Genomic DNA, 16,911 nt, shown 5'->3' on the forward strand with positions numbered 1-16,911 from the left:
GAGTTCAATGATTGGACGTTTCCCTCTGTTCCTTGCAATTGGGATCTCAACTGTACAATCTCTTTTTTCCTAGATTGTGCAAGAATATCTACCTCTAATAACCCATATAACACAGAGGGTAGGGCGCCTAACAACCTCTTCTTCAGTTCGGAATCCGAGGTTATTGTGATCATACATGAAAGATAGTGATCCACCATACCTTTAGATTGAAATATACAATCAGCTTCCTGTTTTACACTTTTCCTCATTCTGCCTATCCATTCATCTACTTCCTCATTATATTTTAGTTGTATAAATATAAATTCCACAATTTTTCGGAACGTCTGTTCCAAATGCAGTTCTGAATCACTACCTGTAGCACTCATGATTCAATAGCCAATGCAATAAAACCAGCTCAATAAAACGTTTTTACACTGTTTAAACCAGTAATGGAAAGTAAACGGATCTCGCTGGGGCCTCCAATTTTATGTCGGGCGTTTTGTCAATGTTTGTATAACTTGTTTAAAAATAAATATAAAATCAAAAATGTAAATGTAATGCTCCTGGGAAAATAGGAGGAGCTAAAATACAAACATACGCCTAACTGTGTGAGCTTGTTTTCCGAGGTTTTACAGTACTGGTTTAAACATGCAAATAAATGTGGACCAATTTATAAAAATATCAATTTAATATCGAATAAATATTACAATATCAAAACAATATAATATTGCACTTTTGATATAAAAACAAAACTCATAAGGTCATTCTTATAATAAGCAATGAGCTGGATAATAATTTCAGTAAAACATCAAAATGTTATTATACTTATTCACCAATACAAAAGGCTTAAACCAATTAGCAGTCAACTCAAATACAGTGCAGAGTTATGACTCATCAAATATGGCCGTCGGCCCTGTTACTCAATTTACCACAGGGTCTCTGGAGACAAAATGGATGAATTGAACGACAACAAAATGGCTGTTATCAAAATCAAAATGGCTGCTATCAAAAACAAAATGGTGGCTATCAAAAACAAAATGGTGGCTATCAAAAATCAAAATTGCGCAGTCCAAAATCAAAAATGCGCTATCCAAAATAAACTGGCTGATGTCAGCTATACCATTCAATATAACAAATTTAGGATGACTCAGTGGATCTGACGACTGGGCGTTGCCCCACAATCGCTATGCAATCAACTATAAATGACAGGAATTTTCCCACTGTCTATACTTTAACCTCCGCTGGCCTGTGATACTACACAGAGCAAGCGGGTAAAATACATATAATTTTGGAATAAGATATCTATTGAGTCGTCCTAAATTTGGCTAGGTGTGGCTTGCACATGCTGCGGCAAAGTATCAAAATATCTAGAGGAGGTAGCTTGAAAGGTCTAGTTTTTTATCCAAGACTGAGTTAAACAGCCAGTTATCAATGAACATATGGTAGAACTTAGGTGAGTTGTTTCCAACTTGCAACTTTGGAAAAGCTCACCCCTTTTTAAAATATCAACCAATGAAATTCAATCAATACATCATATGTTCAGATATTCTGCGCTGTAATAAGCCGTCTAACTAACAAGAAAATCAGAACTGGGTTCAAGTATAGTCACCAAGATGGCCTCTGGGCGTGTTCCTCTTAGGCGTGGCTGTGTTCAGATGGCATGAATCCTCTATGTCCTGGTCTGCTCAGATCTCCTGATGGTCTGATCCTTCTCTCATTGAATGACCCCTCTCATCTTATTCCCCTCACTACCTATGGTCCTGCCCAGGAGATTAAATCTTCTAGCCTATCACTGGGCAGTGGGAGTGACCAATGGGAGCTTTCTGTGACTAATCTTTAACCCAAGTGTAATACTGGCTTTCACCCTTTGTAGGTGCTGTTGGCTAACTAATCACAGACTTACTGGGATATTTGGCAAACTAAAAACAAAAATCATGTTTTATTATAACCCAACAGTGAATAAATCAATGTTATAATTCCTCTATGGATAGCTGACTTTGCTGGAATCACTGGTTATTATTTATTATACAGTGACCTTTTCTACCATATTTAAGATAGATTGGATTTGATCCAAAAATCATTGGCATGCTTAAAACCACCATGGATCTCTCATTATAACACATTGTGCTTGTTAGCAGGGTTTTATATCTCTAACATTATTGTTTAACATACAACACTGGTAAACATATAGCATCTCTATATCATCCTGGATATATTCATTCAAATAATCTTTATATTAATACATATACAATGCCATAACCTTTTTTTTATTCATTCTTAATTGTTATGCAATAATGCATACATGTGCTGTCTGTTTTCTTAACCTAGATGGGGAATTGTAATATAACTTTATGCTTTTTAATATGAACTATTGCTGACAGCACAGTCAATATATTTCCCCAGCTTTGTTTTTGTGTCTGAACCTTGGAAACACATACATTGTGCAAGGAAAACAACCCCCATCCAAGGCTTCTATGCATTAAATACAGCCAGGTCTGAGCCATTGTTTACAAAAACTGGTTCATTTACCAACAAAAGCTAGTTAAGGCCTGGTCTGTCTCTTTCATTGTTTTAAGACTCTTCTTGTTGGGCAATTGTTTGGTCAAACAAGGTACTTGTCTGCTTCCATTGTTCAAGTAAGGTGAATGGGATTACCCATTGCAAATAGTACCTCAGCTGACTGCCTGTTGTTCAACATCTGACCTTCCTTTAGAGACACATACAAGTCAGCTTTGTAGGGCAATATTACATCGCCATATTAAAATAATCTATACATTTCTAAATAATCAATGCACCTATATTAATCTATAATAACCCTGATCATCAGAAAGTCTTTGTCTCCTATAACCTAAGGGAAGGAAATTATTAGGTTTTATTCCTATTTGATCATACACAATTCAGTTTATCGGGGAAAACAATGTTCCGCCATATGGAAATCTCGACAACCTTTGGTGGCACAAAACATTAAAACCAATTAAAACAAACCAATCGTCCTAAATCACTTTGCTGCTAGTAATCATGCCCATGTATATGAAATTAGTATATAGTATTCAATGCATCGTATTTGCACCCAAATAAAGATATAACACATAAAAATCAATCATAGATAAACCATCCTGATGGGTTCTAATAGGAACCCACCGGTGGATGAACCCGGTTTCAGTAAATGTGCTCTAGTAAGTGTTCAACATATACCCCTCTAGAATGCATGTAATAAAGACATATTACCCATATACTGTATATACTGTATGCTGGAAATAAAGTGCTATAGTGCCAAACAATGACAACTCTGTGAAAAAAATATGATTGTGTCAAACTGCAATTGTAAAAACCAATACAATCTAGGAAGAGCCCATAGAGATAAAGTGCACAGAGGATGGTTAGCTTGAAAAGGTGGTGTCCTCTCTCCTTTGAAAAGCGGGGTGACGCCCGCGGAACTAGTGGGACTGTCTTGAGAGGATCCCAGTCACTCCTTTGCTGCGCTGCCCTGACTGGTCACCTATCCTGGGCTAAGCATCTCCTTTTCAAGCTAACCATCCTCTGTGCACTTTATCTTTATGGGCTCTTCCTAGATTGTATTGGTTTTTACAATTGCAGTTTGACACAATCCTATTTTTTTCACAGAGTTGTCATTATTTGGCACTATAGCACTTTATTTCCAGCATACAGTATATGCAGTATATGGATAATATGTCTTTATTACATGCATTCTAGAGGGGTATATGTTGAACACTTACTAGAGCACATTTACTGAAACCGGGTTCATCCACCGGTGGGTTCCTATTAGAACCCATCAGGCTGGTTTATCTAGGATTGATTTTTATGTGTTATATCTTTATTTGGGTGCAGATATGATGCATTGAATACTATGTACTAATTTCATATACATGGGTATGATTACTAGCAGCAAAGTGATTTAGGACGATTGGTCTGTTTTAATTGGTTTTAATGTTTTGTGCCACCAAAGGTGTCATATTTATGTATTATTTTTTGTAATAAATTTGATTGTTTGTTTTTGAAATTAAAGTCTGGAGTGGCGCTGATGTATGGGTCTTTTTTTCTAGTTGTTCTGATTCATGGTTTGGGCCTTAGCACACCTAGTGCTGCGGACATTTTTTGGTATAGCCAAATGTTTACTGTACACGAGTTTATTATAACAAGATTACACTGTATCTGTGAAGTGTTTTATTGAACATTACACTTGTTGCATTGGATGGAAAGGACCACATTAGTAGATGAAGACCAAGATCCTGTTATAATAAATCAAACCTTTCAAAGCAGAATGTTGAAAAAGCCAAAACATTGCATATAATAAAACTCATCTGAAATTCTTTATTTCTCCAGCGTAGTGAACTCCAGAATGATAGTTTTATGCTGTGGTCCTGTCCATTGAGTGACGCTCTGCCTTGGCAGCATGTCATACCCTAAAGTGCTCACTAAACTGTAGGAAACTGATTTGTAACTGATGTGGACAGGGATTCCCAAATCTCACAACCACACTGAGCCATGGCAGTAGTTAACCCCTGTATGTCATTTTGTCAAATGTAGTCCAATGCTGTATGCTTCCACCTACTACCTCTACATGCATGTTAAAGAATTGGTGGGAAAGTGAAAAAGGGACAGGATGATTGGATAGGAACCCTGATGAAGCATCCAATAGCAATGTGAAATGCGTATGTGGGCGTAGCTGATGTGGCTATGCTGCCTGGCTCACACCTACACCACATGCCACTTGTATTGGCATTCCTTGCTGCATTGGAAAGACTTGACAGGTTTTAGATTAGACCATCTCCTCATGGAGGATTCTCAGTGTTTTCTTTATTTTCAAAAGCACTCACTGAAAGGCAGTTGCTCACTCCAACTACCTTTCACTAAGTGCTTTTGAATGTAAACAAAACCTTGAGATTCCCCTCCTTGAGGAGATGGGCTGGTCCAAAACCTGTCAGATCTGCTACCTGCTGTAAGTGACAGCAACAGGAGAAAATAATTTATAGAAATTTTTACTCTGGGAGAAATGTATTTGTGTTTTCTAGTATTTTAAATTCTACAATTTTTCACGATAGTGGCACTTTAAATCCCCTGTAAGTGCCTAAAACAAACCTAACCAACCTGGCATCCAAATAACCAATAATTGTAGAGGATCTTCTACGATCCACTACAACCATGAAATACTATGTAGTAGCCAATCAGCTATTAGCTCCATTGGGCACCCAAATGACCACATGGGTGCCTGATTACTGAAAACGAACGCAGGTGTCTATTAGAAGCCTGCTGATTGTGGCGTCTGATTGACCTGATCCATAAACTCTCTGCTCAGCATCTTATAACAGACCATATGTATCATTAGGATTTACATGGAATATATTATTATTATTGATTTATAAAGCGCCAACAAGTCTTATGTCCATGGACTTTTGCTGTTCACACTCATTGTAATGTGTGCGTTATGCAACTAAGCACTGTTAAGCTATTCTTAGAATGTCCCTGCATATACTTGCAGAATATTATAATTTACTATTTATATAGTGCCAACATCTTCCGCAGCGCTGTGCAGAGTATATTGTCTTGTCACCTAACTGTCCCTCGGAGGAGTTCACAATCGAATCCCTACCATAGTCCTATGTCTATGTAGGTATCATGTAGTGTATGTATTGTAGTCTAGGGCCAATTTAGGGGGAAGCCAATTAACTTACAGTATCTGTATGTTTTTGGGATGTGGGAGAAAACAAGATTGCCCGGAGGAAACCCACACAGACATGGAGAGAACATACAATCTCCTTTCAGATAGTGCCCTGGCTGGTATTTAAACTTGGGACCCAGCGCTGCAAGGCAAGAGAGCTAACCACTAAGCCACGGTGCTGCCCAAAATATGCATATAAAGGATAGGAGCTGGGTCATAGAGGGACAAATTATAAATAAGCTAGGAAAAGACCAACCTGTAGAATGACCCCTATGTGAATTAAAAAAAAAAGGTCTACTGCCACCTCTATAGAGTATAATTCATTCTACTATGGACATATCCATGAACATATAAAGTAAAAAATAATTAAAACTCAAGTGGGTGGGTGCCATCAAAAATGCTAATAATTAACAACAATATCTACAGTCCACCAATACAGGATTGTGTTCATCACCAGTTGATAATTCAATTCAGTAAGAAAATTCCAACAATACAGTCAATAGATCTGAAAATTTAGTACAAATGCAGATGACCTCAAAGAGGAATACAGAACCTGATGAGTAATAGTGAGTAAAAAGTGCAATGTGCAAAGATTGCAGGTACAGGCGTACTGACTAGTTATAGAATTTACTTTTCTTAACCCTTTCTGGCCCGACTGCCTAACCCACCTGAAGGACCAGGTGATTTTGCTTTTGGGGGGCGCATTGGGGGGGGGGGAGACAGGCAGCCAGATCCCTGGTAGGGATAGCTGGGCATGGTGTCCCTCTTTTAGCCAGGTGTCCCCCCTGTACCCAGCAGCCTTTACTCACCTGCAGCGATGAGCAGGTGTGGACCCCTCAGCTCTGGCCAGCATCCCCGCTCGTACTGCTGCTAAGTTCTGGGTCGCAGCTTGATGACCAGGCTTGGGAGAAAAAGACATGGGCACCAGGGCGCTTCAGCCAGCATTTATTGCACATTTATGTGTAAAAAACAACGTAGCAGCATACACAGTGGTAACACCATCAATTACTTCACCCATCCAGATGACACCTGACACACAGAGCCCGTCCTCCCGACAATTGTTTCGCACCTGCCGGTGCTTGTTCACAGGATTTTAGCTCTGCTGCGTTATATTCCAACAACGCCACGGAGGAATGGGCGTGATCAAATAGCTAATACAGCACACGCCCATCAGCCTGTCTGTCCAATCAACCGCCAACTTCCGAAGCCGACGAAGGAGTGCGCGTCATATCCGCACACTTCCGCCCTCAGCGATACACATCCGCCAATCCCGGCTGCATTTGACGTCCATGTCACGTGGGCGTCCGCATTACCATGGAAACGGGTAAACATACCCGAAGACCAAACGAAGCCACTCCCTCCAGACAATCCGGGAGGGATAGTGGCGTTTCATTGGCCCTGGCAGATTTGTTTTGGGGCTGCGGAAGAACGGACAGGCAGGCAGGCGCTGATGAACACATACATTGTCATTGCCTCACGAAATAGTAGAGTATAATTCACATTACAGATAAACATTACAGATAAACATTGAGACCTTGAAATTACAACCAGACATGACTCCCATCCCACGAAAGTGTAAACAGCGATTAATGTTTAAGGCCAGAACCCACCCTATTATCCCACAAACTTATACTGCGAAGGGTTGTGCCAGCAATCACATAAGAAAGGTAATTAAAGTAGCATCTAGGAACAAATATATACAATCACGTTTATCTCTCCAGAAAGACGCCCAATTCGTTTTTGTCATTAAAGCCATGGGGCCCCATAGCATTTGTTTTGGAGATCCAAAAGGACTCCCTCTGTGATAGAAGTTTCTCCCGGTCTCCCCTTCTTCTTGGAGTCACGACAGCAATCAGACCCACCATTTTGAGGAGGGAGGGATCGCTGCCGTGCATCTCCTCAAAGTGCCTCACAAGTCTGGGTACGCCCCCTTCAGCCTTCCGAACGAAACGTATATGTTCAACCAATCTTTCTCGCATTGGGCGAGTCGTTTTCCCTATGTAAAAGAAGGAACAGGGACACAGGAGGGCATACACCACAAACTCGGTTCTGCAAGTGATAAAATCTTTTATCTGAAAATAAACCTTGGCTTTAATGACAAAAACGAATTGGGCGTCTTTCTGGAGAGATAAACGTGATTGTATATATTTGTTCCTAGATGCTACTTTAATTACCTTTCTTATGTGATTGCTGGCACAACCCTTCGCAGTATAAGTTTGTGGGATAATAGGGTGGGTTCTGGCCTTAAACATTAATCGCTGTTTACACTTTCGTGGGATGGGAGTCATGTCTGGTTGTAATTTCAAGGTCTCAATGTTTATCTGTAATGTTTATCTGTAATGTGAATTATACTCTACTAGTTCGTGAGGCAATGACAATGTATGTGTTCATCAGCGCCTGCCTGCCTGTCCGTTCTTCCGCAGCCCCAAAACAAATCTGCCAGGGCCAATGAAACGCCACTATCCCTCCCGGATTGTCTGGAGGGAGTGGCTTCGTTTGGTCTTCGGGTATGTTTACCCGTTTCCATGGTAATGCGGACGCCCACGTGACATGGACGTCAAATGCAGCCGGGATTGGCGGATGTGTATCGCTGAGGGCGGAAGTGTGCGGATATGACGCGCACTCCTTCGTCGGCTTCGGAAGTTGGCGGTTGATTGGACAGACAGGCTGATGGGCGTGTGCTGTATTAGCTATTTGATCACGCCCATTCCTCCGTGGCGTTGTTGGAATATAACGCCGCAGAGCTAAAATCCTGTGAACAAGCACCGGCAGGTGCGAAACAATTGTCGGGAGGACGGGCTCTGTGTCAGGTGTCATCTGGACGGGTGAAGTAATTGATGGTGTTACCACTGTGTATGCTGCTACGTTGTTTTTTACACATAAATGTGCAATAAATGCTGGCTGAAGCGCCCTGGTGCCCACGTCTTTTTCTCCCAAGCCTGATCAAGTGTGTGTTTGCTTTGTGGAGGCACAGTGAGATAGCAGCTTGCACAATATGTGTACCTCCCAGTGATTGTTGGAGTGCGGGGATTCTCTTCCTTTTTTCTTTCTGATTGGAATCAGCAGCTTGATGACGTCACCAAGCCGGGACCCGACACTTAATGGAGAGCGAGTTGAGATGCCAGCCAGAACGGAGGGGAGCGCAGATCGCCGGGGGAACTTCAGGAAGGTGAGTGGATCCTCTTTTTCCCCTCAGACCGCCCCAGCTCTAACAGTGATCACTATGATTCGCCGGCGATCGTAGTGATCAGGAGCCAATCGTGATGGCTTCTGATCACTGAGGGGAGATGTCAGCAATCATATAACAGCTTAATCTCCCCTCCCAGGTGCGCACATTCGCGTCGGGAGCGGAAACGGCAGGCGGCTTAAATCCTATGCCGCATCAGGTTTAGACAGCCACAAATGTGGCGTAGGATTTACATTACGCGGTCTGGAAAAGGTTAAAGTGGGTTGCTTTTTGAACCATGTTCAAAAAAAGGGTTAGGTTGAGAGAATTGGGTGTTTTGTCCTGTGCTGTCCCATAAAGAAATCCTCTTAGCCCTAAGGCAGTGGCTCTCACTGATCCAGCTCTGCATGCTGTTTTGTGCATGCAAGATTCTTTGTTTATCAATTTGGGGGGGGGGGGGGGGGGGGTGTTTTCCTTTGTTTTTTTCCCTCTGTGGTTTTGCAATTTTCTTGCACATTTGTATACAAATTTTCTAAACTGCGATTTTCTGTGCATAACCATACAGTTTAAAGGACAAACGATGTTAAAATAAACTGATGAGAAAAACAATTGTATCTATCCTCAGTCTCCTAAAAATGACTTGTTTTTTTAGATACCCCACAGTTTTATTTTATATTTAAATCTAGTTTTTAGTTTCATTGTCTCTGCTCAATGACACCTTCATTGAAGTATGCCAGAGCGCAAATCTATGAATTATTGACCCTTTTTATCTCTTTCCTGCTCTCAGAAGCCATTTACTGACAGGAAAGTGTTTTATGACTGTAATTGCTTATCAGTAAGGGTTATCTATAGTCTGACCCAGTTCGACCCGGACAAAAACTGTCACTTGCATACCGATGTTTATCTTTTTCATGTAGAGAAAGACAAAAGGGAACACAGCCTAGTTATTTATGTGTCTATCTCATCATGGCCCAGGTCACCTCGGTTGTCCTTTAAAGAGAGTCTGAAGCGAGAATAAAACTCGCTTCAACTCTTATATTCAGCAGGGGCATGTGTGCCCCTGCTAAAACGCCGCTATCCCGCGGCTGAACGGGGGTCCCTTACCTCCCAAATCCCCTCCGTGGTGCCCGGGGATCTCTTCCTGGTGAGGCAGGGCTAATGGCCGCAGCCCTGCCCTCACACGCGTCTGTCAGCGCGTATCTCCGCCTCTCCCCCGCCCCTCTCAGTCTTCCTTCACTGAGAGGGGCGGGGGAGAGGCGGCGATGCGCCGCTGATAGATGCGCTGTGAGGCAGGGCTGCAGCCGTTAGCCCTGCCTCCATCAGCAGCAAAATCTACGACCAAGTTGGTTGTAGATTTTGCAAGGGGGGATTTAGGGGGTAAGGGACCCCCGTTTAGCCACGGGATAGTGGCGTTTTAGCAGGGACACACATGCCCCTGCTGAATATAAGCACTGAAGCGAGATTTATTCTCGCTTCAGAGTCTCTTTAAATAAACAAAAACAAAAAACAGTTTGTTTGGGGGGCTTCTGAAGCCAATCCCACACTGCCACAAGTAACAGTATCGATATCACTCTGTATTCTTGTTTCTTCTTTTCTTTCAACACAGAATATGGATTCAAGATCAGGTGCACAAAACAAATTTCAAATTCACAACAACGCAGCCTGACACGTTTTTCACGACTAAAAGCCGCTTCCTCAGAGGAACACGATATACATAAGGTCTGATGCACACCAGAAGTGTACCAGTCTGTGATACCGACCGATAAAATAATCCTCGTGGATACATGCAAAGATGTGTCAGGCTGTGTTGTTGTGAATTGTGCATCTGCTCTGTGCACCTGATTTTGTTGGGCCACCATTTTAAAACACCCCATTGTTTGGCTTGTACCGGTTAAAACGATACGATACATGCCATATTTCATCACTAGTTGGACATGTAGCGTACCATTATCACCAGCCTGTGCGCCTGTAGCGATTGTTTGCGATCCCTAGGGCGCACAGTTTGGAGACCCCAGTGTGGAGACGAGCGTGTACATGCACGCGGACAATTGCAGCAGCATTTTTTAGTGCTAGACGTAACTCTCACGTCCAGGAACCTGTAGTGTAGCTGATTTGGTGGTGAGACGTCCAAAAACAATTAGTGGTTTAAACAACATTCCCATGCTGAACATATTTAAACTGTCTGAATATTCTTTCTCAACAGTGATCGAGAGTGTTCTGAAGATTAAACCCCACATTTTAAGATTCAGTGACAAGAAATACCACCTTGACGTCAGTAATATTACTGACAAGCTGGAACTTGATGAGGTACTGTACCGATTGCATGCTATTTATTCGCCATCCTATTAAAATGAATTTAATGTGTGAGATGTTTTATTTATTGTATTTCTAAAGAGCCAACGTATTACGCAGCACTGGATGATAAATAGGGACACATACAATGTAAACAAGGGGTGACAGACAGAGAGGTAGCACATGGTTATACATGCAAACAGGGTATGAGATGATCATGCAATTTTATACACACCCAGCAATTCTAGTCAGTCCGTGGGAGGGTGTCATTGGTGGGGTTTCAAGATCAAGAAAGACACACTGGTGGCGGGGTGGGAATGGTGGGGGAGACCCTGCCGAACGAAGCAGGTTGTCACGGCGCTCAGTGCCTGGCGCCGAAACTAGGCACCACTATAGCAGCAATGCTATAGTGCGCTGTGTGCTTAAGGGTAGCCAGACCCCCAGTTGCGTCTCCCTCTGAGTTGAAATGACTGGGGAGGGGTGTAGTATTTAACGCTGCTGGAGATTTGACCAGTAGCTTACCGGCGGTGTAATAATACGTAGGCATGCCAAAGGATTAGAGTCCAAGGGGGAGGGACACTCTAGGTAGGGCTGTGGAATAGGAATTCATTTTTAAATCACATTTTTTTTTTGTTTTTTTATTTGTTGTGCTGTGACATATGTCACAGCACCATCCTCACCCTTTAGCGCCCACCTGTGTCCCCCGCCCTGCTAATCCAAAATGCAGAGCTTGATTATGGGCGGGGAGGAATTGTCAGATCTTTTGCCTCTCTGCCCAGCCTAAGTTCCTCCCCCTCCACTCACCGCTTATAGTTCCATATAACGGTTACAGCACACAGCGTGCAGGGAGCTTCACTGTGTGCGGGCTTGTGGTAATTGAGGTCAGAAGAATAATACAGCTATAAGTACACTATCGTTCCGAGCTCAATTGCTACAAGCCCGCACGCAGCGCAGCTCCCTAGTGTGCTGTAACTGTATATAGGAACCATTAGTGGTGAGTGGAGGGGGCGTTCCTGAGGACGGGTAGAGAGGAGGAAGTAATGACACTTCCTCCCCACCCCTCATCGACATTCTGCTCAAGTTGAATATTTTGGCTGAGAAGAATGGGTGACACGGGGCGCTGGAGGCAGAGGAAGGTGTTGTGATATAAGTCACAGCACCAGAAGTAAAGCAGCATTAAATGTATGTGAATTATAAATTAGTTCAGGGGTACTTTAAGGTGCATGAGCCCAGCATCATGATGACAGTGTAACTAAGCACTCCCTCCTTCCTGGCACACACAAAACCTAACTCTCACCGGTAGCAGCAACAGAGGGCACACCCTCAACTAGGCCTTTGTTCCACTGTGGCGTGAAGCTCCACCTGTCACTTATAATCACTTTCTTCAGGAACCCTGGACAGTGCAAAGTGCTGGCACTCTGGTATGTTGGCAGCATATGGGAAGGTTGCACAATGTTATTATTAAACCCTGGGTGATCAACACATAATATAAATAAGCAGCTTATAAAGATGGTTGTCAATTTTTCTTGTGTTCAAACCCAGAATTGGGGGAAGGGGAATGTGGGAGAGAACCAATATAGTATGGTAAGTTTGTGACACAGAGATTAAGACAAATAATTATACTCACATTTGTGTGGCACAACATTAGGCAGGGGAGGAGAACAAACCTGAACCCCACTCAAGTTAAAAAGTCACTCTCTGCAATTATAGACAAAACAATAAAGGAATATACCTTCCAGACAAGGTGGTAGGATTATGTACGTGGATTAGGAGGTACCAAAGTGAAATAAAATTATTAAAAACATTAAGTAAACGTACCTCTTCTTGGGAGCAAAAAAACCTCAATGGTGAGGTAAAGAACTGCAATTTTATTGATCCAATAGGGGACGCAGGAAGACAAAAGATGGTCACAAGGTGGCTCAAGATGGTCACAGGAGGACAAAGAGGTTTAGAGGACAAACCTGGTGCGTCCATGGTGTGGATCTTCTCCCCACAATTATATCAATCTTATAGCTTGTGTCCCCCTTGTGCCTTCCTAATACCTCGTGCCTCCCCCCCCCCCCCCCCCCCTCCGTATCCTCCTGTGTTGCTTTGTGTCCTCCTGTGACCCTTGTGTCCATTTGTGTTTTCCTCTGTCCTCTGTGTCGTTGTTTTACAGTACAGCTTTACTTGTGTATTAAGTTCAGTCCCGGGACCATAATTATTTGGAGGTTATGGTCATGCGGGTGGGACCAAAGCTCCATCATTGGGGCCAGTCTTTGCATTTCATGAGTAACAGTGACCTATGAGATCGGTGGGCGTCCTTCCTTATACAACAAAGGAAGGCCTCCCACTGTCATCTGATAGGTTACTGCTACTCAGCGAGTGCAGTGATTGACCCCAATGACGGAGCCTTGGTACCACCCATGAGATCTTCAGCTCCAATGAACAAAGGTGGGCAATCATCTACTCTCCTCGGTGGCATGGTCCCGGGGCTGAATTGCAAATTAATACTCAAGTAAAGCTGTACTGTAAAAGGATGAAACGGGGGACAGAGGCTGACTCAGGGCAAAGGGCTGCTATAATTAGGAAGTCCAGTGACAGCAGTACAGCAGGCACCCGTACGAATATTTATTATTTGGACCATAAGATGCACTTACTTTTTTCCCTCCATTTTTGGGGAAGAACGAGTGCATCTTATGGTTCAAAAAATATGATAATCAAAACTCATATTGCAGCACTTTTTTCATAACCAGGATCCTGCTTTTTCAGGCATTTTCTACATTGTGTGCACAACAAAAATGAGATGAGAGCGGGGTGGGTGGCTAGGGATGAACGGAGCAGCTAACCGCTGTTTTGCATCAGCGGGATGCTTGTTCACAGCCGCTCCAAAGGTTGCTGGAATAAAGCTTCTGCAAAACTTTTGGAGCTATGCAGTTCCGCCTTTGTTTCTTTTGTTTGGATTTCCACTTCCGGTCACATTGTGACTGAGCACGGCTGATAGAAAATTTGCCCATCATCATTAAGGAGTGTTGATTAACAGGTCAAACTCTGTCGGGCACCCAGATAGTGTAACTGTTTGGACTTTCATTCCGTCATTCCATTGTATATAATGTGGAATGTAGGGCAGCACGCTTTTATTATGTCCTAGTGCCTATTGTTATTTTTTGTTATGATATTGTTATTTCTCTGTGTGGCGCCAATATTTTAATTGGAAATAAAGGAGCATTTTTTCAGTTTTGCGCCCATCACTAATTACAAGCTCAAAAAAAATTAACAGTAATATACCCTCTTGATGTACATATTAAAAAAGTTTAGTCCCTATAACTATATATATATATATATATATATATATATATATATATATATATATATATATTATTTTTTTTTTTTTTAATTGTCTTTTATGCAAACTTTTTTTTGGGTACTATGGGAGGGAAGGAGTTATTTTTAAATGTAAGTGTGGGTATTTTTATTAAAATAAATGTATTTAGGTGCAATTTTACTATTTGGCCACAAGATGTCCTCGCGCATTAATTCCTATCTGCGTACTGTAAGTACGCTAAACAGAAAGTTATGCGTGGACATGATACTTCGTTCTGTTACAATGACCACGGAATCTCATTGATGCCAGCGATCATTGACACGGGGACTTAGATTAATGAATGGGAACTGTGTTCCCATTCATTCATCTTCCCACTATCAGGCGGCGCGGAGTACCCACGTGGGAGCGAGCGACTGCCATCTGCAGCTGAAGACGACTATTTACAACCCTGGGACTTCAAGTGAAGTTTCCCAGGGCGTAATTATACTGCACCTGGTGCAGTAAGTAGTTAATCTGTAAGTACCAACATTTTATATTTATTTCAACAGCTGAAATGCAGTTCATAACAAGTCTCCAATATTTGAAATCTATCAAAGTCTTGATTAATGTGGTCCCCAAATGAACCATCCACTGCATCCCTCAGCTAGTAGAACACAGGTGCCAACTTAGCAGCTGTGATATAGCAATTTAAAATTTGTTACTTGGAATCCCATGATTCAGGAGTAGATGGGGAGCAAGAGTGTAAGTGTGGATCTCTCTACATTACTGATATGACAAAGCTGCTGTGACCATAAGAGGATAGGACTACTAGTGTCCTCACAGGTAGATTGACCCAGTAGATGTGACCTCACAATCCTTCACCCTCAAACCCAACCCATTCATGATTGTGTCTAAATCCATGGATTCTGCTTGTGTACTGAAGAAAGTCTCAGTCATGAAATTAAAAATATAGCACGATTTAAAAAAAATAAGTCAATTGTCCACTCAGAGTTTAAGCTGACACACCGTTGCATTCCAGCTGTTCTGGGGGTGTGGCTATCTTACAGGGACAACAAAGGATGATTTGCATATTCAGCAGTGATGCATCGTGGGAGACACCATATGCTCACTCCAACCTGAATTATTGCACATACCTTTTGTTTTTAAGAAGGCAAACTTTTGTTATAATTAACTTTATTGACACGTCTTCTACATTTATAAATAAACACTCGTACATGAGTTATGACTTACTGTAGATAATCAGTTGACAAGAAGGTCTGGCATTTCTCTTACTGAATGGATTATGTATAATCTTCTAAATACACAGGATTTGTAAGAGAGATAGCTGCAGCTATGTATGCTTTATGATATGGATGGAGTGCAGATCCAGGAAACAGGATGGCCTCATTCACAGCTTTGGAGCATCTTCAGTTATCAGGTTTATACAGCTGAGCTGTCACTTCAGGAGCAATGATAGTGGAGGGTAAATGAAAGCTAAAAACATGAACGTGTTTGATAATGCCTAGCCTGACAGTTCCTAGAGATCATTTATAGATTTATATATAAGCTCACAGCTTGGTATAACATACAACCGCTGACACTATTAAACCGACGCCCACACTTTTGAAGAGATAAGTGCATTCACAATTATTTTGTTAGTCTGCCCTGAAAGCTTTTCTACATGGCCTATGTGTCTTGTGGCTCGCAGATGATTTATCTTACAGCAATCAAACTGAAAACGTGATTAAACTATATACATGAAGAATAATAATAATAAGAACATTATTTGGCACCCTCATAATAAATGCTCTGTACCTGTACCACCCTTTCCGGTGTCTGAAGCCTGGCACCATGGCAAATACTTTTCTTTTTAGTCATCCTGGGTGTGGATACATCTGCGTGAAAACCGTAAACGCTCCAAAATCGCAATTACTTAAAAAAATCGCGATTGCTCTCAAAATCGTTGAAAAACCTACTTCCTCTTTTTCGGCTTTGGAAATAAATGACTGCAGGTTCAAACAGGGACACTCTCCTGACCATGTAATATTTATTGGGGGAGAGGCAATTCTTCAGAATTTATTTTTTTATTTGAAAAATAGAGATTAGTCCTGCTTTTAAAGTGGTCTGAAACTCTGACATAACATTCAATAAAAATGTGTTTTCCTACTTTTTATTACTCATACAGTTATCATATTTGCTTTTGTGCACACGTAAAATTGTCTGTTTACAAATTACAAGTTTCCAAAGTGTAGTTTTTCTTACCCTGAAAGCTGGCATGGCATTTTATTTATTTTATTATACTTGCTTTTTATTATATATGAAAATCGTCTAATGAGCAGACAGTTTCTCAGAGAGTGTTTGTTTACATTCCAGTGTTGATACATTTGTATTTAACCACTTCGGGACCGGCCGCCTAACCCCCCTTAAGGACCAGGGCAATTTGCATGGAGGGCCGCGTTTGGGGGGGAGGGGGTCGGGCAGCCAGATCCCGCTTGTGGCTGGCTCGGCATG

General features: G+C 42.0%; 1 protein-coding gene across 11 annotated transcripts in view; it reads left to right on the top strand.

Annotated features, from left to right (window-relative positions):
- The window catches only part of LOC137540857 (uncharacterized), an 82,988-nt gene that overhangs the window by 48,183 nt on the left and 17,894 nt on the right, over positions 1 to 16,911 (top strand). For all 11 annotated transcript variants that reach the window (XM_068262040.1, XM_068262037.1, XM_068262030.1 and 8 more), the window contains one exon: positions 11,029 to 11,132. In XM_068262040.1, the coding sequence (XP_068118141.1) occupies positions 11,029 to 11,132 (104 nt within the window). The remainder of the gene's footprint in view (positions 1 to 11,028; positions 11,133 to 16,911) is intronic.

Source organism: Hyperolius riggenbachi, chromosome 12 (genome assembly GCF_040937935.1).
Source record: "Hyperolius riggenbachi isolate aHypRig1 chromosome 12, aHypRig1.pri, whole genome shotgun sequence".
Taxonomy (NCBI): Eukaryota; Metazoa; Chordata; class Amphibia; order Anura; family Hyperoliidae; genus Hyperolius; species Hyperolius riggenbachi.